Raw genomic sequence first — 26,395 nt, forward strand, 5'->3', positions numbered from 1 at the left:
ACCATTTAACGATAACCATCGAACCAAACGGTGATATCCAAATTCAAAAAAATTTGATCCCACAAACCAGACTTAACATCAACTCATGTATTATCATAAACTTTCAAACTATTCCGAAGTGCCTATCAAAAGAAATCGAAGATCAAATAACAACTTTTACTAATCTTTCGACCATACAGATTTTGAGGTTTAAACAAATTATACACGATAATTTACAAGCATTTTCGACGGAAGATGATGTTCTCGGCCACTGCACAATAGGTGATCATTCCCTGAATACGAGTGACGACATTCCAGTTTCTAGAAAGCCATATCGCTATTCTTGGAGCGACCGGCAATTTATAAATGAAACAGTAGAAAAGTGGAAGCAACTCAAAATAGCTAGAGACTCACAATCCGAATATGCATCACCAGTTGTAATTGTCAACCAACCCCACCATCCAAGTACACCGCGCAGATTGACTATCGATTATACACATCTTAATAAAAAACTACTAAAAGACAATTTTCCACCACCACACATCGACGACGTAATAGAAAAACTTGTCCAACCCGAATCCAAACTATTCAATGTGATGGACATAAAAACTGCCTTTATGACGGTGAAAGTAAGTGAGTGTTCGAGTTCTTGAGGATGCCTTTTGGTTTAGCAAACGCTCCAAAAACAATGGAACGCATTATGCGACACACGTTCAAAAACACAACCAACACTATAACTTACATGGATGATATTGGCCAATCAGCATCGAACGTCGACACGGCATTGAATAATTTTGAAAATGCACTAATCAATCTAATTAAAAGCGGTCTTCGTATTTCACTTCAAAAATGCCAACTCTTTAAAAGTGAAATTTTTTTCCTTGGTTATGGCATATCAGCTGAAGGAATACGACCAGATCCCAATCGCATAAACGCCATCGACCGTTATAACAGAGAATTCAAGTCCAAAACAGATGCCAAGTCTTTCCACGCCTTCGCATCCCACCACAGAAGGTTCATAAAAGACTTCTCCAAAATTTCACTGCCAATACGTGATGCCTACAACTCGACTCCATTCATCTGGTCTAAGGAAGCAGCAGATGCCGTTGAAATTCTGAAACAAAAACTCAAATCACCACCGATACTTGCACACTTTATAAACGATTGTGAAACTGAGGTTCAAATCGATGCTTCACTCAGCGGATTAGGAGCCATCCTAATACAAAAACAAAACAAACGAGAAGTCGTCATCGCATATGCTAGCCGTGCATTAGCGGACTCCGAGAAGAACCTTCATATTAACCAAATCGAAAGCCTTGCCATTCATTGGGCCATAACCGAAAAATTTCATATTTACCTTTATGGTTTAAAAAACTTCACCTTAATTACTGACAACTGGACAACAGCATGCTTGCTACAAAACAGTAAATTTAATCGAAAGTTTGCAAGATGGCTCTTGGATCTTCAATCTTACAATTTTACCATCAAACACAAATCCGGAAAGCATAACGTATGTGCGGATGCCCTCTCAAGGATCCCAACCAACATTTTGGCACATCTAATTCTTAAATCGAATGACGAGACAAAAATTTCCTACGCTCAAAACAATGACCCAGTATGCTAATTTTTGATCCAGATAATTAACAGCTATATAAATACAAAACACCATGAATTAATAAAAAAGAAATATTTTATTCAAAATAACATATTACTACATAAAAACAACAAAGGTTTCGGCCGAATTCTTGTACCAAAGTCATTACAACAAAGTATTCTTGAGATGTGCCATGACCACAGTGGCCATATGGATCATGAAAAGACATTTTCAAAGCTGTCTAATCGATACTTCTGGTCTTCAGCGTCGAAGGACTGCAAAGATTACGTCGCAAGCTGTCGTACATGCCAACTGTTTAACCATAGAACGTGTAAAAGGATTGGTCTACATAAACCAAGAAGCATACCTCAAAGACCTTTTGATGTAATTTCCATGGACCATTGCAGCTTCCCACAGGATGCATCAGGTAAAAAGCATATTCTCATTATCATTGATCATACAACTCGGTACGTCATCGCAGAATCCACACCCGATGTCAGTTCGAAGTATGTAATATCACTAATCAAAGACAAAATAATATCAATTCACGGACCTCCGACAACGATTATCAATGACAATGCCACGAGCTTCACATCAAAAGAAATTCAAGACTTCTTAACCGCATTTGGTATCAAAGGTTTGACAACACCACCTTATTGGCCAGAGTCCAACGGATTAATAGAACGTGAAGTTAAAACTGTCTCATCAATCCTTCGAAAGAACATCTCGGAAAGGAACATCCAACGCTGGTCCTCCTATATTCCTGAAACCATATTCTCAATAAACTCGAGTAAACATTCATCATTACAACAATCACCACATTACCTATTACATGGATTCGAGCCCCGAATTCGAGACGAAGTTCTTCTGGGAACGGTGGAGGATACTACGACTGATAGAATTCAGAAACTCACACGACTCAACCGAGACAGGGAAATGGCAATCAATTCACTCAAAATGTCACAAATCCAAAACAAAACTAAAATTGATGAACACCGACAGTCTTTTGAAATGCAGATTGGAGATTTAGTGCTGGCATTGAACCCAATCAGAACAAATAAACTGAACCCCATATACGAAGCTAATCCATTTGAAATCATAGACATATTGGGTGAAAATGTTATTAAAATTCGAAGGATCAATCATCTCGGCCAGGAAATCACAAGAATAGTTTTTGGTGTGTTGTACCAATGAAACACAAGATGTAATAAATTACAAATTAAAATATTTATTTTTCGGAATATAACAAAAACTAAACCACTCTGGACATCGAAGTTTTTATTGAATCTTTATAATTATAAAATCGGCAGCTGCAGTCTGAGACAAAATCGTTGGTCACAATATTTGAATTTTGCTTTCAACCGATTGCAGAGCCTCCTGTGAGTGAGCGGTGACTTTGAGTTTAGTCATCAGAGTTGTCACATAGATGTCAGGACCGCCACATCACTCCTCCTCTAGTACCGAAGGGACGATAGAATTTATGTGTCAAATACAAATTGAACTTTTTGTTGTTTATCAAATTTTGTTTTGTGTTGAGAAAATTTCTTTAAGATTGGAAGATATTTTGTTGAATTATTAGATGGTGGTTCCATTCGTGTTTGATGACCAATACTTGATGATGATGGTGTTTGTTGTTCTTCTCTGGCGCAGTTTTCGGGAAAAATGTGTGCTGGTTTTAAACGTTCTGTCGAGATATTTAAAATTCTTCCATTTGCGTTGATAGTGAAGAGACGGTCATTGATTCGTTTTAAAACTGGATGAGGGCCAGTGTATAGTTGTTCGAGTGGCTTCTTCACCGCATCGCATCGAAGGAAAACGTGTGAACATTTTTGAAGATCAGGTGGGATGAACAACTTCGAGTTCGTGTGGTGATTTGATGTCGCAGATGCACGAAACTTGCGCATGACTTCACGATGCTTTTGGACGAATACCTGTGGGTCAGAAACAATGTCTTGGTCAACGAAAAACTCACCAGGAATCGTCAGATTCGTTCCGTAAAGCATTTCGGCTGCGGACGCTTTGATGTCTTCTTTGTACGTTGTTCGAAGACCTATTAGCACTGTTGGAAGCGCTTGTATCCAGTTGGTTTCCTCATGGCACATGAGCGCGGACTTCAAGGAACGATGCCATCGTTCGACTAGTCCGTTTGAGGCAGGATGGTAAGGTGAAGTTCGTATCCTCGTTGTTCCAATCATCTTCATCAGTGCTGAGAAGAGGGCCGACTCAAATTGGGTGCCTTGGTCGGTTGTGATAGTAGTTGGTGAACCAAATCGAGCAACCCAATGGTTGTAGAACGCTGTTGCGACTGTCTCTGCACTCATGTCCTGTAGGGGTATGGCTTCCGGCCATCTGCTGAATCGGTCGATCATCGTTAGGCAGTATCGGTTTCCTTGGCACAGTGGAAGAACAATCAGGTCGATGTGTACGTGTGTGAAACGTTGGTCTGGAACGTTGATTGACTCAGGTGAAAGCTTAGTGTGTCGGCTCACTTTCGATCGTTGGCATTGGATGCAAGTGCGAGACCATTCCAGTGCATCTTTTTTTATGTTCGGCCAAATGTACTTTTCTCTGAGTTGTCGACTGGTTGATCTTCCGCTGGGATGAGACAAGTTGTGTATGGATTCGAAAGCTTTTCGACGCAGAGTGGATGGTATGTAGGGTCGAATTGCGTTGTCCGAAATGTCACAGTAGATTTTAACACCAGGTTCCAAGGTCAATTTGGTTAGTTTGAGGGAAGTGTTCCCAAACCTTAGAAGTTCGCGTAGTTCGGTGTCGAGCAGTTGTGAAAGATGCAATTCCCGTTGATCGAACTGCGAAGGCATTGATATGGCATTCACTCGTGATAACGCATCAGCTACGGTATTGTCTTGTCCGGGGAGGTAAATTATATCGGTAGTGAACTGTGATATAAAATCCAATTGTCTCAATCGACGTTGAGGAGCTTTGTCTGAGCGTTGTTGAAAAGCGTAGGTTAATGGCTTGTGATCAGTCTGCACTACGAAGCGACGACCATCCAGTATGTGCTTGAAGAATTGTATGGCAAGGTAGACGGCAAGTAACTCCCGATCATAAGTACTATACCGAGTCTGAGCACTTGAAAGCTTCGAGGAAAAGAATCCAATGGGTTTGTTCTGGTCGGAATCTTTTTGCTCTAGCTTGGCACCGATTGCGGTGTCTGAAGCATCCGTTATGAGTACCAGTGATGCATTTTGGTTGAGGTGTGTAAGCAGAGTTGTCTCTTTGATGCTGTTTTTGCACTCTTGGAAAGCCTTTTCAGCAAGAGGGTTCCAAGGAACAGGCCGTTTGTCGTTCTTCTTTGAATCCTTGATGAGTCCATTCAATGGTGCTTGCATGTGGGCGCAGTTTGGTATGTAGCGACGATAATAATTAATGATTCCCAGGAAGCGACGTAGTTCGGCTATGGTGTTTGGCTTTGGATAGTTGGAAATGGCGTCAATTCGATCTTCTGGTGGCTTGCAACCAAATTTGTTGATGGTGTGTCCAAGATATATGACCTCAGACTTCGCAAATTGGCATTTTGATATGTTTATTACCAAACCATACTCTTGGAGACGTTGCAAGACTTGACTGACGTGCTGTTTGTGCTCTTCTTCTGAGTTTGAGGCGATCAGAATATCGTCTATGTAACAGAAAACGAAGTCCAAGTTGCGAAGAACCATATCCATAAACCTTTGGAATGTTTGAGTCGCATTCTTCAGTCCAAATGGCATTACCACAAACTCAAACAATCCAAAAGGAGTTGTGATCGCTGTCTTTTCGATATCTTCAGGTGCCATTGGAATCTGGTAGTACGCCTTGTCCATGTCCAAAATTGAGAAAAAAGATTTGTTGTGCAGATTTTCGGTGAAGTCCATGATGTGTGGTATCGGGTATCTATCGGGCTGAGTTTGTGCATTTAAGCGGCGATAATCACCACAACATCTCCATCCGCCGGTTTTCTTCTCTACGAGATGGATGGGACTAGCCCAAAGACTACTGGATACGCGACAATATCCTTTTTTTACGAAGTTCTCAATGTCGGTTTTGGCCTGTTTCAACTTTTCTCCAGAGAGTCGTCTCGGACGTTCGGCGTTTGGCTGACCTGTGGTTGTTATATGGTGTTGCATCGTAGTGGCCTTCGGTTTGGAACTGTTATTGTTGGCAAGGATGAATTGGTTCACCAGACTAATGTAGGTATCAGGTCCATTAATGGAAAGTAGTCTGGTGACGTCGGTCGACTCAATTCTCCCAAGCGCCGTCAGTGTTGTTGTCCTGTCGATGATGCGTTTAGCCTTAAGATCGATCAAGAGGCCATAATGTGCCAGTAAATCTGCTCCAATGATTGCTGTTTTGACGTCTGCAATTATGAAGGGCCAAGTGATGGCTCTCCAAAGACCGATGTTGAGCATGAGGGTTTTGTTGCCGTAAGTATGTATTGGCGAGTTGTTAGCCGCGAGAAGTGTTGTTTCTCCTCTCTGGTTTGAGCAATCATTGGAGCGAGGCAAAACGCATATTGTGGAGCCAGAGTCGAGCAAGAACTTTTGATGGGTTTCCTTATCAAAAATGAAAAGGCGGCTTTCCTTGCAAATCTGTGGGCTGTTGTCAACCGCCTTGGGTGACAACAGACTTGCTAGTTTTTTTGGGGGAAACTGCAAGGTTTGTCACACCTCCTCGCTTCTTCGCCGTACTTACTGTGGTAGAAGCATACTCCTTTTGACGAGGCCTTCCTGTCTCTAGAAAACGATCTGGTTCTAGACTTGCCTCTAGATCTGTTTCGGTCGGCTTTTAGGCTTTGTACCATCGTAGTCAAGTTAGCCAACGTAGCTTCCACCTCAGTCAGGCGTTGGTCAAGAGTTAAGTTGTTTTGGCACTCATCGACATTCGCAGCGAAAACCTGGTTTGATGTTGTTGCTGACATGTTGTCCATTATCTTGTCTGCTATCTCTGATAAGGTGACGAGGTCAATGTTTAGGTTGGCAGACAAAATTCCACGGACATGATTTGGCATCCTCGACATCCAAATTGTGGAGAGCATGTCATCGGGCACATTTTCTCCTGCCAGCCTTCTCATCTCTCTCAAGAGACTTGACGAACGCTTGTCGCCGAGTTCGAGTGACGTCATTAGTTTGTTCAGTTGCCGCTCTTTGGACTCAGTAAACCGCGCAATCAGTTGTCTCTTAAAAGCCAGATATTTGTCGACGGCTGGTGGTGTCTGCACCAGATCTGAAACCTCATTTAAAATCTCAGGGTCCAGGGCAGCGATGATAGCATTGAATTTGCTGTTATCTGAAGAGATCCTATTGTTGTGGAATTGCGCCTCAATTTGCACGAACCACAAGGCTGGGTTTATCTTCCAAAATGGTGGAATCTTGAGGTTCTTCAATGCTGCGATTTCTGCTATCAATGGTGCCCGTGCAGCAGCGTTTGCTGCTTGGCCAGCTGCTTCAGGATCCTGATCCACCATGTCCTCGTAAATTAAAAAGAGAAAAAAGGAAAGGCAAATAAATTGTAGACTTGTGCTTAATTATGACGAGATCACGTCGGGGTCACCACTTTGGTGTGTTGTACCAATGAAACACAAGATGTAATAAATTACAAATTAAAATATTTATTTTTCGGAATATAACAAAAACTAAACCACTCTGGACATCGAAGTTTTTATTGAATCTTTATAATTATAAAATCGGCAGCTGCAGTCTGAGACAAAATCGTTGGTCACAATATTTGAATTTTGCTTTCAACCGATTGCAGAGCCTCCTGTGAGTGAGCGGTGACTTTGAGTTTAGTCATCAGAGTTGTCATATAGATGTCAGGACCGCCACAAGTTCACACAGGACAGATAAAAAGATTCAACAAACAAAATGACAACCAGCTGTTAATTGACACCGATCAACAACTCAACGAACTCAACGAAGAAGAATACCCAGGACAAAGTGATGACAGAATTCAAAGTAATGACGTTAACTCAAGGGTTAATACACAAGCGAACGACGAAGACGACAGCAGTGAAGAATTGGAAAATTTTATATCCACTCGCGCACGAAGAACACCGAAATGGTTAGATGACTATGAAATTTAATTGACAGAGTCAATTTCTCAAGAAAATGCCATGTCACAGCGACATCTTCCTGTATAAATTTTAACTTTTAATATTACAGCCCTTCTGGCAATACTAGATATTGTTTTTGTTAAGTTGAAACACTGGTATAATAAAGAATTGGAATTTTAACGTGATCCTAAAAGATACAAGACGTGTTTTTCCTACATATCCTCAATAAAACCTTTTTATTCGTAGAATTCCTCTCACAGGGGCCGGTTATAGCTATCAGTAAAACTTTTGTTTTTAGTTATTGAACATGTTACAGATTTATTTCTAGCAAAAGATTGATGCAATAAGATGAATCCTATGTTCAAGTTTTTTTTTCAAAAAGAAAAGAAAAGAAAAGAAAAGCTTTATTTAATTTGTAAATCCATTTTAGTTTTTTGAATGATGAAATTTCATTTTACTGAACAGCTGACTGCCAAAAGCCAAAAAAAATCAATTTCGTTTTAGGCGGCAGTTATAACTATCATTGAAATCGATCCGGAAAAATTTTTGAATCGATATTTGACGGTGTTTTCTTTGAGTAGAAATGAATATTACATATGTACTGATCGATCGGAAATCAAACAAAGATTTTTTTTGAGAAAAAAAGTGTAATTACGCATTTATTTTCCTCTAAAAATGTATTTTTCTATTCTCCGAACGTTAATTCATTTTCAACGAATCGTTCCACTGATTTGTGTTGTGTGTGACAGATTTCTGTCAGTAAACATTTTTCGGTGGCTTTCAATCAGGAAACATTTTTCAATGACAGACATTTTTAATGATAGCTATAAACGACCTGTCAAAAAATTCCAATGTTTGTTTTTAAATTTGAAAACCAATGATAGCTATAACTGGCAGCTTAGGCTAGGCGCGCACATGCAACTTTTAGTTTCGAAACTGTTTGGTTTCTAAACTGAGCACTATAGACTTATACGAGAGTCCGCGCACATGCAGAAACTATTCGGTCGCCCATTCGAGCAACTTTTTAGTTTGTGTTTTGACACAAACTAAACGATCACCCCAAATCAATTTCTTAGTTTGTGTCTCAAGGAATTTTAGGTAACTGCGCGCACTTTCAACTAAATCGTTGAACAATTTTCTTTAAGTGCAAGAGAGAAAAAAAATTAGGCAATATTTTCCTTTCACAAAAAATTCTGAGGGAAGAGTACCACCTTACATCTCAATTTCACTAGTTTTCTCTTTCATACATTGATTGCGAAAATTTATTAGTTGCTTAAACCCATAAAAAATGTCTGTATCCTACTATGATACACGTAACTGCGCGCACATGCAACTAAATAGTTTCTTTCGTATGTTTGTATTAGTGCATTTCAGTCAAATGATTCTTTAAAGTGTGACGAGGCTAATAGGATACTTCCAGACGCGCAGAATAATATATCCTTCTCGTAAGTTTGTTTTCATAATTCAATTTGCTACTTTTTAAACGTCAAATGTATTTATATACTGAAAGGAGGTGGTTATTATTATTTGTAACTCCAAAAAAAACATATTTTTAATTTTTGTATTTTCAGATTATTATGTACTTCAATCATATCAAAGTGCGTCATCGTTTAAAAAATGGAATAAAGCGTAATCCCTCATCAAACGGCACAATTATTTCAAATGGAATTTTGCCTCTCACAAATGGGAATGTTAAGAGTAAAACAACGCTGTCGCCGTCGAATCCGAATGATATTAACCAAATTGCAAATGGAAATTTATACAATAAAAAGTAACATAAACAATACTGCAACGGAAGCCACATGAGCAGCAGTATCAGGAAGAGGAGGATTCTATGATGATCCTAATCGGAGCAAATCTTCATTCGAACATATCTTGGATTTTACCTGCTCATGATATTGGGCTTCATCAATCAATTGATGTGTGACCCAAAAGTCGCGAAAGAAAATAATCGAGAGGTAAGATGACGATTTGAATCGATTTAAAATCCACGAACTGAAATTAGATTTGTTTTTAGGGTTATGTTACGCTTTACGATGCCTTCGAGAGCTTCTTATCACGCTATATCTATTGGAGGGCTCGAGATTGCTGGAATCCACCGATTTGCAGTGTCTCTGGGGCGGAGGTAACCCTCAAGGATCTACGGTTGAACATTCGAGTTCACTGGAACAGAAACACGATGACTGAATCTAAAGTACAACTACTTGGGAAAAGAATCATGCATCGATTATACTTGGCATTTGATTGTCAGGAGCCACAACAAAAGTATTCAGAAAACAAAAAGTGAAAGATCTGGACAGTGTTCTGCGACAATGTACAATTAATGGTGAGCCAAAAACAGGCAAACCATGAAAAAAATGTTGATTATTGTCCAAGGTGTTTTCAGTATGAAGGTTTTGATTGTCCGATTGCCTGAGGTTATTGCATTAATGAAGAAATACAAAGCTTATTTGTATTTGGATGCGGCGCATAGTGTGGGAGCGATGGGACCAAATGGTCGCGGTATTATCGACCATTCAGTATGACTAAATTTTTAAGTTAACCACGAGATCTTAATCTGATTACTTTTTAAGTTAAAAGGAATAAATAAATAATAATAAATAAAGGAATAAGTTCATTTTATGATTCGTCATGAAATGAATGTCATTTATTTGAGGTATGAGAAGGTATAAGCATAAAATTAGTTACTGAAGATCTATTATATTTATATCACTAAAAATAAATATGTAAAGTAAAATTAAAAGATGTTTTATTTTCATTGAAAAAAGTTAACATCCATCAAAAATGGCAGTGTTAAAAAACGTTTTGGCAACCGAAAGGAAACCAAAAAAAAGGAAAATCGCAGTCCACAATTTTTTGGGGGTATTTTGTTTTGTGCCAATTTGTAAAAATTAATTTCCAGAAGTTTGTATTATGGTATTAAAACAAAAATATAATTTTGAATTCCAACAATATATCTAATCTTTTCTTTCATAATCAAAAGAATAGGACAGATTTGAAACAATTTCGTTTCGTGTATATGAGATAGAAAAAGTGAATTAATGTTTTCTGTGTATTGGTTTATTTCGTTGATTGCTTTTGGAGTTGCTTATGTGCGCGATGTTTGGGCAACTAACGATCAAACTATTTGGTTTCGAAAAAGTTGCATGTGCGCGCCTAGCCTTACTGTTTGTGTTCCAACTTTGTACTGTTCCGATCACATCATTACAAAATTTACTGATGAAAGCAACAGTAAAAAACAAATTCTTCATTAACATCAAAGAGACATTTTATTTAATGACGTAAATTTACTTATTGAAATAAACGCTCATCTCATCAGTAAAACATTTCTGATTCCTCCTGTTTCAAATTTTACTGATGGACTTTACCAATAGCTATAAACGGCCTCTGTTTCAGTTTTTTTTATTTCACATATTGTGCACACAATTTCCAACGATACCTCGTGGCTGCTGCGAATAAAAACATAATACTTATTAACTATACAAAGACGGTAGTTCTCCAGCAGATGTAGGCCCCTAGTTGCCGCTGCCATTCTGCTAATGACTTAAATCAACTCCAAATGCAAATCAAACACACCCACCAATTGAAATTGACATTCCAATTGTCAAATATTTTTCCCCCAAAGCCCAGAAACATAGACAAACCATATAAAGACCGGAAACAAATCTGTCAATCTGGTTTGCCTACAAGCTGAAATGTCTACTTGCACGCACCCTTAGGTCTAACATCAATTCACCACTGCTAACATCAATTCACCACCCTCTAAAGTCAATTCACCACGAAAATAAGGAATAGTGCTGAGAAATTCTTTAGGGGTGGCACCTAGTGGCTACGGCGACATTAGCTATTGCATTTTTTGGGAAGAGTACGATAGCTCAGGCGACAAAGTTTGATGACGGATTTGTATAGAACAGTTAAAAACAAGTATTTTTTACTACGGGAGCGGGTCTGTTTCCCCCCATTTAGGAGGTAGGGACATTTTAAAAAAATATGTAAGTTAAATGGAAACAAAATAATGGTAATACTTACAACTAAGTTTTATAAATTTTTCAAAGCCAACACTTTTGTCTATTAGCTTTTTTTGAAATCAAGTCAAAACTATGCAAATTAGAATAGTTCCTTGAGATATTACATTTTTAAATAAATATTTATTAATCGAAACATCTCAGATGCCAACTTAAGACTAAAATCGAAAAACATTTTTGCTGTTAACTGTCGTTAAATATTGTTTAAGAAAGACCTTATGATTTCTTATACATGAATCACTTATTAAGAAAACAACATGTTCCTACGCAATTCTATTGAAATGTAACATAATATTTAATATCATATTTTATGATCGAGAGGATCGTGCTTAATGCTTATTATTACATTTTGGTTCATATTTTCTAATTAATAATGGAATAGATGTGTTAATTTGCATAGTTTTTGAAAAAAATTGTTTTAAGCTCAAAATTTGGCCAAAAAAGGTAAAAAAAAGTTTTGAAGTGTAATTTTTAATACTTAAATTATCTATTATTGTTTTTAGAATTCATTGTTCATATTTGTTTTTGATCAAAAACTGAAAACCAGATGATTTTATGTCTTCTTGTTCTTGAGAAAATTACCAAAAAAATATATTTCAATTGAATTATTGTTTCCTTCCTTGAGTATTTACATACGTAGTCTTATTTTGATAGGAATAATCGAATATTTATTAAAGTATACCCAAGATAAATAATTTTTTTTTTAAATAGAGCTTATTTAAATGCTAAAGAAACTTTTGTAAGAAGAAGTGGCAAGAAATTGTTAATTTTTTATATATTTAAATACTATATTTAAAAGTGTGTACTACGTATAATACACTTTTCAATACATTTGTTGTATTATGTAAAGAAAATCTGAAATATATTAGCGAAAATGTAAAACATTATTTTTTTTTAATTTTGAATCTAATATAGAGTTCTGATTGAGGTAAAATTAAACGTTCCAAAAATTATATTTTTGAATGTTATAATAATTCTTTTTTTATCGAATTTAAAAACGATGACTATTTCATAAAAGAATTTTGATAATTACAAAACAGTGACCAAGTTTTAACAATTTCAATATAAGTTTAGTTTTTCAAATAAAAATAAATAATAAAAGTGTGACATCACCTCAACATCACACATAACTTAAATGTTTATTTCTTCGAGGTGAGTTTGAAAACGTCAACAAAAATTCCAATGTTCGCATTTTTAAACTTTTTCAATAGGAAAATACGAACATTGGAACTCACTCGGAGGTGCTTTTTTAAGTTGTTTTGTTTTTTACTAAAAAGTGTGAACGCAAAGTGCCTACTCACACTTCAAGGATTCCAGGAAGGTATAAACCATTCCTGCAGGTACACTATTGTTCCAAGGGCACGACCAAATGGATTCCAATGTTTGCATTTTTAAACATTTTCGATAGGAAAATGCGAACATTGGAACTCAATCGGTCGTGTCCTTGGTACAATAATGTACCTACAGGAATGGTTTATACCTTCCTGGAATTGTTGAAGTGTGAGTAAGAACAATGCCTTCACACTTTATTGTAAAAATCTAAAAAACTTTTAAGAACATGACCAAGTGAGTTCCAATGTTCGTATTTTGCGGCATTTTAGTAAACAAAACAATTCGTCGTAGAAGTCAAATTCTCACCACAGCTATTTTAATAAAAAAAAAAACATCTGTCAAAACAAGTAAATACACCGCATCGAATTGTTGTTGCATTTCAAATTTCAAAATGGACGTCATGACAAATTACAAATACAACAATGTAAACAAATGGGTGTTGGAGGGTAAAACGTACGAAAGATTCCGGTCTTTATATGGTTTGTCTATGCCCAGAAAGTTCCCTTGTGCTTTGCCTTTGATTCTTTGAAAAGAAATCAATCGAGGACCATTTGTTTCGTTTTTGTCGAATTAAATAAATTATTCGGAAAACAAATCAATATTCAAAAATGGCATCGAGTACCTCAGGTGGTGAACAAATAGATCTGGAGAAACTGAGCATGGAGCAGTTACAACAAATCAAAGCTGAATTCCAATCCGTAGGCATCATTATTCCCAATTCATTTGTCAATTTTTAACCTCTTTTTCAATGTCGCCTTTATGTGTCATCCTCCTTTGCAGGAAGTTGAAGCCATCCAAGACTCAATCCAAACCCTCTACAACTGCAAAGCCAAGTACGCCACCTCTAAAGAAGCCCTCGAACAAGTACAACCCGACTGGCAGGACAAGGAGATCCTTGTCCCACTGACAAGCAGCATGTACGTCCCCGGAACAATCAAGGACATGAATAATTATGTGATCGATGTTGGAACTGGCTACTATGTTGAAAAAGTGAGAATTACAAAATGTATCCGAACAGTTGAATAAAGTGTCTTTCTCTTTTTTTTTAAGGATCTCGAAACGTCGAAAGACTATTTCAAGCGCCGAGTAGAGTACGTGCAGGAACAGATGGAGAAAATCGAGAAGATCCAATACCAGAAGAGCAGATTCCTGAGTGCTTTGATCAGTGTCATGGAACAGAAGCAGCAAATGGCCAAGCAAGCAGCTTAATGCACCCGAATCCAACCCATTTCATCACAAACGAAAAATGATTCTCTGTTGTCACGCCCAACACCAGCAATTCAGAATAAGCATTTAAGAAAAAGAAATAAAATTAAAAATGAAACCAGAAGTGAGTTTCGAAATCGAAATATGTATTTTTTCTCATTCGTTCTCTTCGACTTCCTCTTCGTCGCTGAAGTATGAGTCTTTTTTGAACCTTTTTCTGGGAACTACGATGGAAGTTTGATCACAAAACTGAGGGTGAGGTTCATCCTAAAAGGAATTTGATTTTAAAAATTGATTAAAAACTTCAGAGGCTGCGTGTTACCTCTTCACTTTGGTGCTCTTGTCCTTGTATTTCATTGCTGCGACGATGCGTAGTCCTTTGCCTTCGACTTGATTGTGGTTCAGGCACTCGATCTCCTAGCACGTTTTGTGAGCACTTATAACTCAAGTGTCCGAATTCGCCACATTGATAGCACCTTGTTTTGTCCGTATATTCCCTCCTAGAGAAAGAAAGTCGCCACATTTAACTCACAAGGAATGAATAGTTACGTCGTCGAGGGAATACGAACCTTTTAATGAATTCAGTACTACGTCCATTGTCTTTAGCTATGCTCACCTTGATAACCCTTCCAAAAAGCTGATAGAAAATAATTTAACTAAATTAAGGTCTCAAAGTGTGAATAATTCTACCTGTGTGTTATTAAGTTCGTCCACGCAACTCTGTGCGTCTTGTACTTTCAAGAAGTGAATGAAGTGGACTCCTTTGGATTTCCTGCTAATCTTGTCACACATAGTAGTAACCCTTTAGAGAAAAGGTAAGGTTATATTTTAAAGGCTTAGAAGATTTTTAAAAGAAGGGAATTACAAACATAAGAGAAGAAATGGTCATTTATACTTTTAGAAAAAAGTTTAGTTTAACAGTGAAAAAAAGAGAATACTCCGGAACACACATTAATTTAATGATGGCTCCATGCTACTTACTTAATAATTCGTCCATATTTTTCAAATATTTTATGAATATCGTTATTTGTTAAGGAAAATGGTAAATTTGAGGCATAAACTGTGCTCCGGCTGGGTGAATGTTGATTTCCACTCATTTTTAACCATCTTATCAAACTTATTGAGTTATTTGCAAATAAACAAAACAACAATAACAACAACTGTCAAAAAAGACTTGTTCGCGTACTTTTTGGATACAATTTTCCAATTTATTGACAACTGGTTAGTTGCTTTCCACATCACCTGGAAGTCAGTGGGTGTATTGAAAAATATGTAAATTAACTTGCTGTCAAAATTTAACTCGTCCATGTCTAAAGGCGTGTTTTAGCAAGCAACGCATTAACGTTATTATTAAAATGGGAGTTTAAAGTTCAAATCAAAATGGAAATCGTGCACTTCCTGATTTTTTTCGGTTGACTCGTCGTTGATGAACATTATGCATAAAGACTTGCATTTACATGCTTACACGGTGCAATTGAACTTAAGCCTTTTGAACACTTCAATTGTGGTTAATGGTCAGAGTAGTGGGAATAAATGGCAACAGTGGATGATCAAATTTTGAAGAAAATCAGGTTCAGTGATGGGACAGATTTTCATCTCAGTGGATTCGTCAATAAGCAGATTTGCCAAATTTGGGCGAATGACAATTGAAGAGTGATTGTCAAAAAACAAATGCACCCACAGAGAGTGACAGTTTGTATTTTATCTAAAATGAGGCCGATCAGGCCACATTTACTGTATGTGGTGTTCTGTTTACTATCGTGAGATTATATCGAACTTTATGAATGTGAAAGATATGTGGTTTCATTGCACGGTGCCATTTGCCACACAGCTAACGAAACAATAGTCACGATGTCAATTGGCCACCAAGTGCTGTCATACTTAATCATTTTTAAATCTGCTTGTGCGGTGGAAGCACCAAAAAGATTAATTTGGTGGAAGCAAAGCAAAACTTAATTATCTTTTCTATTGTTTTCTCATTTTCATTAACAAATGTATGGACAACGTGAACCGATTTCCGCATGTTGTAATTTATTTAATATGTTTTATTCTAGTTTGGATATATCAATGTCCAGAAACTTATTTAAAAGTCGATTTTTTTAATTTTATATATAGTATGTAATATTATGTATTTATAAACTGAACTGTATTATACATGTACTTAAATTGAAATCTGTTGAATGTAAATTCGTAGATTGGTTACTTAAATAAACAAATAAAAAAATAATATTAACAGTAATAGATTGCTTTTTTTCGCCAATAGAAAACACATACATAATTCAAAATCCACAACTACTCAACGAACACAGCCATAGAGATACTAATGGAATGTCAATCGCACCAACATTTGAGAACGAAATCATATAAGATCCATTCGAGACTCGTATAAATGTCAAAAACCCATCCATAGTAAGAATCTACTCTAACTTTTATCGGTGTAACCTATTTATACTATAGATATTGTTTTTGTTATTCGTGTAAAATCCTACTATACTATGGATAGATTTTCCAACAAAACACGGACAATGTTGTTTTTGAATTTAAGGACAATAATTGAGATATTATATTGGAGTTATAATATTTTACATATATGTGGTGTTGAAGTCAACCACAACCTTATAATCTAAAAGTTAATAAACTATATCCTTCTTCTTTGATTAACCTTCGTGGAAGAAACACGCGTTTGTAGTATAAAATTAAGGCAACTATCATTAATAATGTGTAATTCCCCTTATGTTTAGGTTTCAGAGTTTCGTAGCTAGATGTCGCACGCTGAGCGCGAAACTCTGAAACCTGAGACATAGAAGCGAGACAAAAGGTTGTTTGGCTCGCTCTCATAAAAATTTGTATTCTAACGTCTATTCTATTCAACGGACGCGCCCAAGCCAGTCGAATTAGATTTGTAGTCTTTAAATAAGAGTTATATTTTAATAAAGAAATTATATACCACAACGTCAGATGTGGGGTAATACACCAAAAGAAAACTAAATTATTGTGTATATTACCTCTTTTTGCGGATTTAAAGCCAGCTATGACAAAACTCAACAAAGCACAATTGGTTGAAGCACTTCAGAGCGCTGGAGTAGATGTGCCAGACACGGCTTCTCTAGCTCAACTTCGGGCATTGTATGAAAGTACAGTTACAGTGGCACCCCAACAACCTTCTGGTGAGTTAACTGAGAAAACTCCACCTTCTGCTGAGCTAACCGAGGAAACTCCACCTTCTGCATCTCCGAATGGAGAGAATACTTCCGAAACACTGGCCGCTTCTGATAACAGGCACAGTAATACAGCTTCTGATGTCCAAGACTTGGAAGAAGAACAAGAGCTGGCCAGACTTGAGCGTCGGAAAAAAATCCTTGAGCTAAGGAAAGAATTGGACCAGATGGAAGCGCCCACAACATCTTCGGTTGCACCATGGCGTGCAGTGGACTTCTCAGACATCGAAAATGCTGTTCCTGCATTCAACGGTGACGATCCATACAGCATCACTAAATGGATAGTTGACTACGAAGATGTGACCGACTCGCTGGGATGCGATGACCGATGCAAGTACTTGTCTGCACGCCGTCTCATGCAGGGAACTGCGAAAATGCTGTTACGCACGGTCTACGTTGACAACTGGGATTCTTTGAAGCAAATACTTATCAAAGAATTCGACCATAAGATGAGCAGACAGCAGGTCTATCGTCAACTGAGTGAGAGAGTACGTCGTCAGGGCGAGCCACTTCTTCGATATGTCATATGTATGCAAGAACTTGGGTCACATGCTGAAATCGATGAGGCAGAGTTGATCGAATTCATTATCGATGGTTTGAGGGATTCACCAGCAAATGTCTCTATTCTTTTTGCCGCCAAAACTATAGTAGAGCTCAAAAACCTCTTGCCACGATACGAAAAAAGAAGAGTTCCGAGGACTATGGTTGCTAGGGCAACAACTTCTGGAGGAAATATGGTTCCCTCAACTTCAGCATCAAACAACGAGCAGTCCAAGAGATGTTTTAATTGCTCAAAGTATGGGCACATCGCAGCAAAATGTCCAAAGGAGCAACGACCAGCTGGATCCTGTTTCAAATGTGCTGACGAGGGGCACACTTACAAAAACTGCCCTTATATTGTGAAGACCAGAGTTGGAGCCGTGAACCGGGATGCCCTACATGATGACACCAAGGAGCTGACTCAGAGTTTGGATGCTGTTCAGATGGTGAGTGTCGCCTTTATGACAAATAAGAATAAGTGCACAAAATTTATCGATTGTTGTTCTCTTTTGGATACCGGTAGTCCGATTAGTTTCATACGAAAGTCTGTTCTGCCTGAAGAAATTAACGTTCAAGAATCATTAACGTATTCAAGATTTAAAGGATTAGGAAACATTAAACTCTTTACGTACGGTACGATTAATTGTTATATTAATATAAAAGATAATTTAAATCTTGTTTCCCTTATGGTTATTCCAGATGAAGTAACTCCTATACCTTTACTTATTGGTCGTGATCTCCTTGAAATCTTTAATATAAAACTTAACATGAACTGTAATAAAGTTAATATAACTTCTGAGCAGTGTCAAAATGAAATTTGTTCGAATAAAGTTTTTCTTTCTAACCAATTGTATATGTGCACTTATTCTGATGAAAAAACCGAACCTTCAGAGTGTAGTCATTATAAGAACAACATAAATGATGTTTTTGGGAGCAGCGTATTAGCCGGTGAATTAAAGATACAACCTAAAGAACTTAGTGATTGCTTCAAAGACAAGTTGAATACATTTGATCATGATCGGATTAAGCTTAAAGACGATCTTGATGTGAAGAGAGAATACAATAATGTTGAGGTAGATAGTGATTTATTTGGCTGCCATGCTTTTGAGATTATATGGGATAGAAAAGATTATATAGATATTGATTCAAATCTTAGTTTAGACATTTCAAAAACTATTAAAAATATAGTATCTCAAAATTATTTGAATTTTGATAAAACTATGGTTTCACCAAAGGATTTTGAGATGCACATTAGACTTACATCTGATATTCCTGTTTGTTTTGCTCCGCGAAGGCTATCAGTCTCAGAAAAAGGTACTGTGAGTGAAATAATAAAAGACCTATTGGAAAAACGAATTATTCAGCCAAGTAGTTCTCCGTATGCTGCACCAATAGTTTTAGTTAAGAAAAAATCTGGTGAAACCAGAATGTGTATAGACTATCGAGCATTGAACAAACGTACAGTAAGAGATCCTCATCCAATACCATTGATAGACGATTGCATTGAATACCTGGAGGGGAAGAAGGTTATGACCTTATTAGACCTTAAGAGTGGGTTTTACCAGGTAAAGGTAGCAGCAGATTCAACACAATTAACATCTTTCGTAACCCCGAACGGTCAATGGGAATTTCTTAAAATGCCTTTCGGCCTTAAGAATGCGCCCAGTGTTTTTCAGAGATTCATAATTCAAATTTTTCGTGAATTTATAGACAGAGGAGATATAGTTGTCTACCTAGATGATATATTAATTGCTAGTAAAACTATTACTGAACATTTTGAGATACTTACTAAAATTTTATGTTGTGTAGCGAAGAATGGGTTGGAGCTCAACTTGTCAAAATGTCGCTTTGCATATTCGAAACTTGATTACTTAGGGTTTAAAGTAACGGAACATGGCATCCAACCTAGTGATTCCCATATTCGAGCGATTGCTCAATATCCTGTGCCTAAAGACAGAAAGAAATTGCATTCATTTTTAGGACTTTGTTCATACTTTCGCAGGTTTGTCGAATCCTTTTCAAGAATAGCAAGACCTCTTTATAATTTATTAAAAGCTGAAACTCCTTTTAGATTTACTTCCGAATGCGAAGATGTTTTTCAGACTTTAAAGGAACGGTTAACATCTCCACCTGTATTGGCAATCTATAGTCCAAGGAAAGAAACAGAACTGCATTGCGATGCAAGTTCATTAGGGTATGGTGCAGTTCTACTCCAACGACAAGAAGATGATAAATTACATCCGGTAGCATTCTTCTCTAAAAGCACCACTGATCAAGAGGCCAAATACCATAGTTTTGAATTGGAAACTTTAGCCATAATTTCAGCTTTACGTCGGTTCCGTGTTTATTTGCAAGGTATTCCTTTTACAATCGTAACTGATTGCAGTTCTTTAACAATGACACTGAACAAAAAGAATGTTAATCATAGAATTGCTCGATGGGCCTTAGAGCTGGAGGATTATGATTATAAGGTCAAACATCGTAGTGGTGCCAATATGAATCATGTTGATGCCTTAAGCAGATGTAATGTTATATCCGTTATTGACTCTGAGGATGTTGATTTCCAACTCAGAGCAGCCCAAAATCGAGATGTAAAGATTTTGGAAATGAAAAACAAACTATATTTAAAAGATAATAATTCGTTTTTAGTTCAGGATGGTATTGTCTTCAAAAAAAATAAAAATGGTAAACTTCGATTCTATGTCCCATCTGAAATGGAAACTAATGTTATAAGAATGATCCATGAGAAAATTGGGCATTTAGGTGTAACAAAAAGCTCTGATCAAATTGGCCGTCACTATTGGTTTCCGAATGTTCAGGAAAAAGTTGAAAAATACATTAAAAATTGTATCCGTTGCATAATGCACTCAGCACCAGTTCGATCTAATATACGCAATTTGTTCAATATTCCTAAGGAGCCCATTCCATTCCATACAATACACTTGGATCATCTTGGTCCTCTCCCTTCAATAAAGTCAAAGAGAAAACATATATTAGTGGTAATAGATGCATTTACAAAGTTCACTAAATTATACCCAGTTGTATCTACAAGCTCAAAAGAAGTATGTGCAGCACTAAGAAAATATTTTGAGTATTACAGTAGGCCATCAAGAGTAATTACTGATAGGGGAACCTGCTTTACATCACTAGAGTTTAGTTCATTTGTTATAGACCAGAATATAGATCATGTTAAGGTGGCAGTTCATTCGCCACAGGCCAATGGTCAAGTAGAGCGAGTCAATAGGGTATTAACTGGCATGCTTGCTAAGCTTTCGGAACCAATCGAGCACTCAGATTGGGTTGTTACTTTAACACAAATAGAATTCGGACTAAATAACACTATACATCGCGCTATTCAAAATACACCAAGTCAATTGTTATTTGGTATTAACCAAAGGGGAGTAGTAATCGACAAATTAACAGAATTTCTTGATGATAAACAATTAAGTCAACTGGAAAGAAATCTTGAATTGTCAAGAGAAAAGGCTTCAGAAGCAATCACTAAGATTCAGGAATATAATATTAAATATTTTAATGAGCATAATAACCCGGCACGTATATACGATGAGGGTGATTATGTAGTAATAAAAAATGTAGATACAACAACCGGTGTAAATAAGAAATTGGTTCCAAAGTTCAGAGGCCCATACGTTGTTTACAAAATTCTACCTAATGATAGATACGTAATACGCGATATCGAAGGTTGTCAAATCACACAGCTGCCATATGATGGCATTGTCGAGTCTCGAAATATTCGACTTTGGAAGAATCGAGACTCTGAAGGTTCGGTTGATTAAGGGCGACACCTACCATCTCATGATTATAACTTAAGACTTGTTTGTTTAATTTAATCGTGGGCGATCAAATTGTCAGATTGGCCGAGTTGTAGTATAAAATTAAGGCAACTATCATTAATAATGTGTAATTCCCCTTATGTTTAGGTTTCAGAGTTTCGTAGCTAGATGTCGCACGCTGAGCGCGAAACTCTGAAACCTGAGACATAGAAGCGAGACAAAAGGTTGTTTGGCTCGCTCTCATAAAAATTTGTATTCTAACGTCTATTCTATTCAACGGACGCGCCCAAGCCAGTCGAATTAGATTTGTAGTCTTTAAATAAGAGTTATATTTTAATAAAGAAATTATATACCACACGTTTTTATTACTCAGATCTTACATTTTAACTTCGTATCATATGTTTAAATAAGTAGGTCGTGTATTTTGGCATCCCTGTCAAACTTATCCGTTTGTGCAGAATGACGATGGAGAACGCACGTTCCTCTGTTAAGGTCGGAAAATATCTTACCGATGCATTTGATGTCAAAAAATGTTTTAGACAAGGTGATGCACTGTCATGCGACTTCTTTAACATCGTTCTGGAAAGAATAAATTGTGCAAAACTCAACTTTCAACACCAGAGGCACAATCTTCCAAAGGTCCATCCAATTACTCGGATACCCAGATGATATTGACATAATTGGAAGATCAAAGCGTGATTTCAGTGGAGCGTTTTTGAGCATTGAAACGGAAGCGAAGAAGATGGGTTTAGTTATCAATGAGGGCAAGACTAAGTTTATGCTGTCATCGAAAAAGGACATTGAAGAACGAAGTCTTGGACAAAACGTCACCATGGACAGCTATAACTTCGAGGCAATTAAGGACTTTGTCTAGCTAGGCACCCCTATAAACACAGACAACGACACCACCAGGCGCTGAAATCAAACAGAGAATAACTCTTGCTAATCGCTGCTTCTTTGGACTAAGAATGCAATTAAGAAGTAAAGTCAATGACTGCAGCACAGTAGAGGAAGACTGCGACTTAGGTGGCACACGCATGTGGGTGAAGACCTCAACCAATTTGGTTTGGGAAACTGGAGACAGCTGGCTAGGGATCGAACTGGCTGGAGACGCATGTTGGTCCCAGGTCCGCCCCGGACTGTAGCGCCACCTTAAGTAAGTAAGTAAGTAAGGTCATGTATTCATAGACTATGAACAGAATAATTTTGTTTTTTTTGGAATTTGACTATTTGTATTAAATTCACAAGATGTAACCTATTAATTTGACGTTTGTTTGTTGACATATGGAAACGCCTCATTTAATTTGAAGTTACATGAATACACCTATCATATCCCTGAGGCTCCACAAGAGTAAAATCCAATCCAACTTCTCTTCCGCTTATTATGTCTTCCCATGTCACATTTGACTATTTTACTTTAAACTAACAAAAATTAGACCTTTTAAAAAAAAAATAATGCTGGTGAAGAAGCTGGAGGAACTAAAACAGCTAACTATTCAAAAGGATAATAGAAAACACAAGTTTTGGGTGAAGCCATTTCTCAAAGTAAGGGACTTCTTGATTTTGAGGCTTACTTAATATAAAAATGACCGCACTCGACGACAATTAAACACAAAAGTCAAATTTGATGATAGGATTTTGATCCGATCGAAAAATCCAAATTGCAATGACCGCATCATGGACTGTATGTTGGATTGTTTGTCTCTATTGGATTATCTGATGACAGGCCGATATTCCTGTCATCGAAAATGTTCAATGTAAACCTTAAGTATTTATTTGCATTTAGGACCCGTTCCAAAATATAAAAGTTTGTTCACAGTTGGAATCTTATCAGGAAATGTAATTTATTTTAGTGTTTCAAAACATACAAAATAAATAAATTAGGTGGCGCAACAGTCCGTTGAGAACTAGGGAAGAACGAAACCAAGACCTTTAGCATGACCGTCCAACGAAATAACCATCATGCCACGTTTCAAAACAACTGGAAGATAATGTGTCAAGTTACTTATTGTGTTGATGATAGTAGGTAACTGACAGTTAACAATAGGTAGGTTCAGATGACATTAAAAAAAATCTCAATTACTATCAAGTTTAGTCTGCTTATGTCAAAGCTGAACATTTTCCCCCTATGATTTATTTATTTTTTGCACAATTTAATTCAATCTGATAAAACGATAATTAATAGTTATTTGCTGTACAAAATACAAATCATGATGGACTTGTAGCTTGCCTGAGAAGTAATTCGTAGAGAATAATGTTTTTGCTGTAGTACTTGCACGCTCAATGGAAGGCAGAAAGTGAAGTTCCTTAAAATGTCTGAAGTTGCCTAATGTCTATTGTGAAGAGCAACAAATATTCGAAATGTGTTTTTGGATGGATGAGAACTAACTAAATCGAACCTTTGTACGAATTCGACTTAAGGGCACATTTTCGTTTGAAGAGAGGGTCCGTGATCCAAATTTTGAAGTTAATATAGTATCCCTTACAAATGCAATATAGAAAACGAAAAATCACATCCTTTTTAAATAATATTGCAATAAATCCAACAGTGAACGATTTTGCAGTTTTCTCGCAACTCTTATTTGTAAAAAAACATTAACAGCATTGGAAAATTGGAATAACTTACAAGTCATTACCCAAACATAAATTACTTTTCCCCAAGTAAGTGTTTATTTAACTAAAAAGTAATATAAGTCGTGGGTTACTACTCCTAACTTTACTTTTTCACAGTGAAACAGACCCTTATTCTAATTCTAAAAGTCATGATGGCACTTGAATGAGTACAAATAAACTTGGAGATGTAATAAAAATCCCTTCACAGTTTTATCCCACGTGAATTATGACTTTTCAGTTAAAAGTTAGATAGTTTATTTACTAAAAGATAAAATCATGGATGGTAAACCTATCGGTGAAATTCTCCTTCAAAATTTGCCACTGGAACTGTTACTGGAATATTTGACATTTATTTAGTTGTTCATTATTTCGTACGTCTTCTGTAAATAGCAAATGTCATATTCTGCATGTGCGTGGTATTTTTGTATTGTTATTAAATTTTATTAAATCAAAGAAAAAGTTAAACATTTCAAATAAAATATGAAAGTTAAAGTAATTTCACGGAATCCCGATGACTATATGCGTGAAACAAAAACTGATTTACACAGAAGTAAGTTCAAATCTACTCAAACTTCAGCTTTAAACTAAGTTTCGCTCTTTTTCCTAGTTCCTCGAAATTATGATCCCTCCCAGCATCCGCTTGAATCGGTCCGAGAATACGTCCGTGCTCTTAATGCCACCAAACTAGATCGAGTCTTTGCTAAACCGTTTGTAGGTAACTTAAGTGGCCACCGTGATGGAGTTGCCTGCTTCGGAAAACACCCAAAACGACTGTCAACACTTGTGAGTGGCGCCTACGATGGAGAAGTGCGAATCTGGGACTTGGCCAACAGAGCTAGCATAAAGAGTTTCGTAGCCCACAGTGGATTCGTGCGGGGAATTGCTTTCTCAGTAAATGGCGCTAATTTGTTCACAGCCGGTGACGACAAGACTGTAAAAGTGTGGAATTTGGGAAACGTGGAAGACGTAGAATTCGATGAGCCCTCAAACACCTTCATGTCTCGCACAATGATCAATGGCATCTCTCACAGCATCAAAGAAAGTGTATTTGCGACGTGCGGTGAAGCGTGTACGATCTGGGACGTGAATAGGAATGATCCACTCAAGACTCTGAAATGGGGCACTGACAATCTACATGCCATAGCCTTCAACCCGGTAGAGACGTCTTTGCTTTCTGCGTGCGGCAGCGACAGGAGTATAATTTTGTATGACAAGCGTGAGTCGCAGCCCATCCGCAAACTCGTCCTCTCAATGAAGAGCAATAAACTCTCCTGGAATCCCATGCAGGCCTTCAACTTCACAGTTGCCAATGAGGATTGCAAGTAAGTTTACTCTTTCCTCGATTCGTCTTTTTGTACTTATGTCTTTTCCCTTTCACAGCTTGTACACATTTGATACCCGCCAACTGACAAATCCCATCAAAATTCACTACGACCACGTTTCGGCAGTGACTGACGTCGACTACGCCCCAACAGGCAAGGAGTTCGTCAGTGGGAGCTACGACAAGACCATCCGTATGTACGAAGTTCACAAGAGCCATTCTCGAGAAATCTATCATACCAAGCGAATGCAACGTATCGCGTGTGTTGCCTGGAGTTTGGACAACAAATACGTGTACTCCGGATCGGACGAGATGAATATTCGCATTTGGAAGGCTCAGGCTTCGGAGAAACTCGGTGTTGTTAGACCACGAGAAAGATCAAACTTTAATTACCAGAATTCCCTGAAGGAGAAGTTCGCCGCTCATCCCCAAATCAAACGCATTGCTCGCCATAGACAGGTGCCCAAACACGTGCTCAATGCACAGAAGAAGATGCAAGCCATTAAGCAAAAGGCCAAAGAAAAGGAAGCCAACATTCGGGCTCATTCCAAGCCCCATACTAAGCCTTTTGTTGGAGAGAAGAAAAAACTGGTTATACGAGAAGATTAGAGCTGGTGGTGTTGTGTAGATTTGTATTAAGGATAAATAAATTTTCAATTAAAAAATTAATCTGGTTTGGTTTTTTTATAGTTCAAGAAATTATCCGAAAGCCTTTGATATCGTT

General features: G+C 37.2%; 3 protein-coding genes across 3 annotated transcripts; 2 read left to right on the forward strand and 1 right to left on the reverse strand.

Moving 5' to 3' along the window:
- Positions 1-13,469: 13,469 nt before the first annotated feature.
- On the forward strand, positions 13,470-14,328 carry LOC129938948 (probable prefoldin subunit 5). The gene is made up of 3 exons (XM_056046788.1): positions 13,470-13,677; positions 13,760-13,969; positions 14,030-14,328. The coding sequence occupies exons 1-3, from the start codon at positions 13,588-13,590 to the stop codon at positions 14,186-14,188; spliced, it is 459 nt and encodes a 152-aa protein (XP_055902763.1). The 5' UTR covers positions 13,470-13,587; the 3' UTR covers positions 14,189-14,328.
- LOC129938947 (zinc finger CCHC-type and RNA-binding motif-containing protein 1-like) lies at positions 14,311-15,314 on the reverse strand. Its single transcript, XM_056046787.1, has 5 exons — positions 15,167-15,314; positions 14,876-14,987; positions 14,755-14,822; positions 14,508-14,685; positions 14,311-14,452 (listed from the first exon to the last, which is right to left on the reverse strand). The coding sequence occupies exons 1-5, from the start codon at positions 15,280-15,282 to the stop codon at positions 14,342-14,344; spliced, it is 585 nt and encodes a 194-aa protein (XP_055902762.1). The 5' UTR covers positions 15,283-15,314; the 3' UTR covers positions 14,311-14,341.
- Positions 15,315-24,743: 9,429 nt separating this feature from the next.
- On the forward strand, positions 24,744-26,340 carry LOC129938562 (DDB1- and CUL4-associated factor 13). Its single transcript, XM_056046198.1, has 3 exons — positions 24,744-24,900; positions 24,958-25,672; positions 25,731-26,340. Exons 1-3 carry the CDS (start codon positions 24,831-24,833, stop codon positions 26,278-26,280), a joined length of 1,335 nt encoding a protein of 444 aa, XP_055902173.1. The 5' UTR covers positions 24,744-24,830; the 3' UTR covers positions 26,281-26,340.
- The last annotated feature ends 55 nt before the right edge of the window (positions 26,341-26,395 follow it).

The sequence above is a fragment of the Eupeodes corollae genome, chromosome 1 (genome assembly GCF_945859685.1).
Source record: "Eupeodes corollae chromosome 1, idEupCoro1.1, whole genome shotgun sequence".
NCBI lineage: Eukaryota > Metazoa > Arthropoda > Insecta > Diptera > Syrphidae > Eupeodes > Eupeodes corollae.

Excerpts from the sequence above, each read along its gene's own strand:
- LOC129938948 (XM_056046788.1), top strand. The coding sequence starts at position 13,588 with ATGGCATCGAGTACCTCAGGTGGTGAACAAATAGATCTGGAGAAACTG. Across the intron at positions 13,678-13,759 it reads TCAAAGCTGAATTCCAATCC|GAAGTTGAAGCCATCCAAGA; the intron begins GTAGGCATCATT and ends CCTCCTTTGCAG. Across the intron at positions 13,970-14,029 it reads CTGGCTACTATGTTGAAAAA|GATCTCGAAACGTCGAAAGA; the intron begins GTGAGAATTACA and ends TTTTTTTTTAAG.
- LOC129938947 (XM_056046787.1), bottom strand. The coding sequence starts at position 15,282 with ATGAGTGGAAATCAACATTCACCCAGCCGGAGCACAGTTTATGCCTCA. Across the intron at positions 14,988-15,166 it reads AAATATGGACGAATTATTAA|GGTTACTACTATGTGTGACA; the intron begins GTAAGTAGCATG and ends TTTTCTCTAAAG. Across the intron at positions 14,686-14,754 it reads AGTACTGAATTCATTAAAAG|GAGGGAATATACGGACAAAA; the intron begins GTTCGTATTCCC and ends TTCTTTCTCTAG.
- LOC129938562 (XM_056046198.1), top strand. The coding sequence starts at position 24,831 with ATGAAAGTTAAAGTAATTTCACGGAATCCCGATGACTATATGCGTGAA. Across the intron at positions 24,901-24,957 it reads AAAAACTGATTTACACAGAA|TTCCTCGAAATTATGATCCC; the intron begins GTAAGTTCAAAT and ends TCTTTTTCCTAG. Across the intron at positions 25,673-25,730 it reads GTTGCCAATGAGGATTGCAA|CTTGTACACATTTGATACCC; the intron begins GTAAGTTTACTC and ends TCCCTTTCACAG.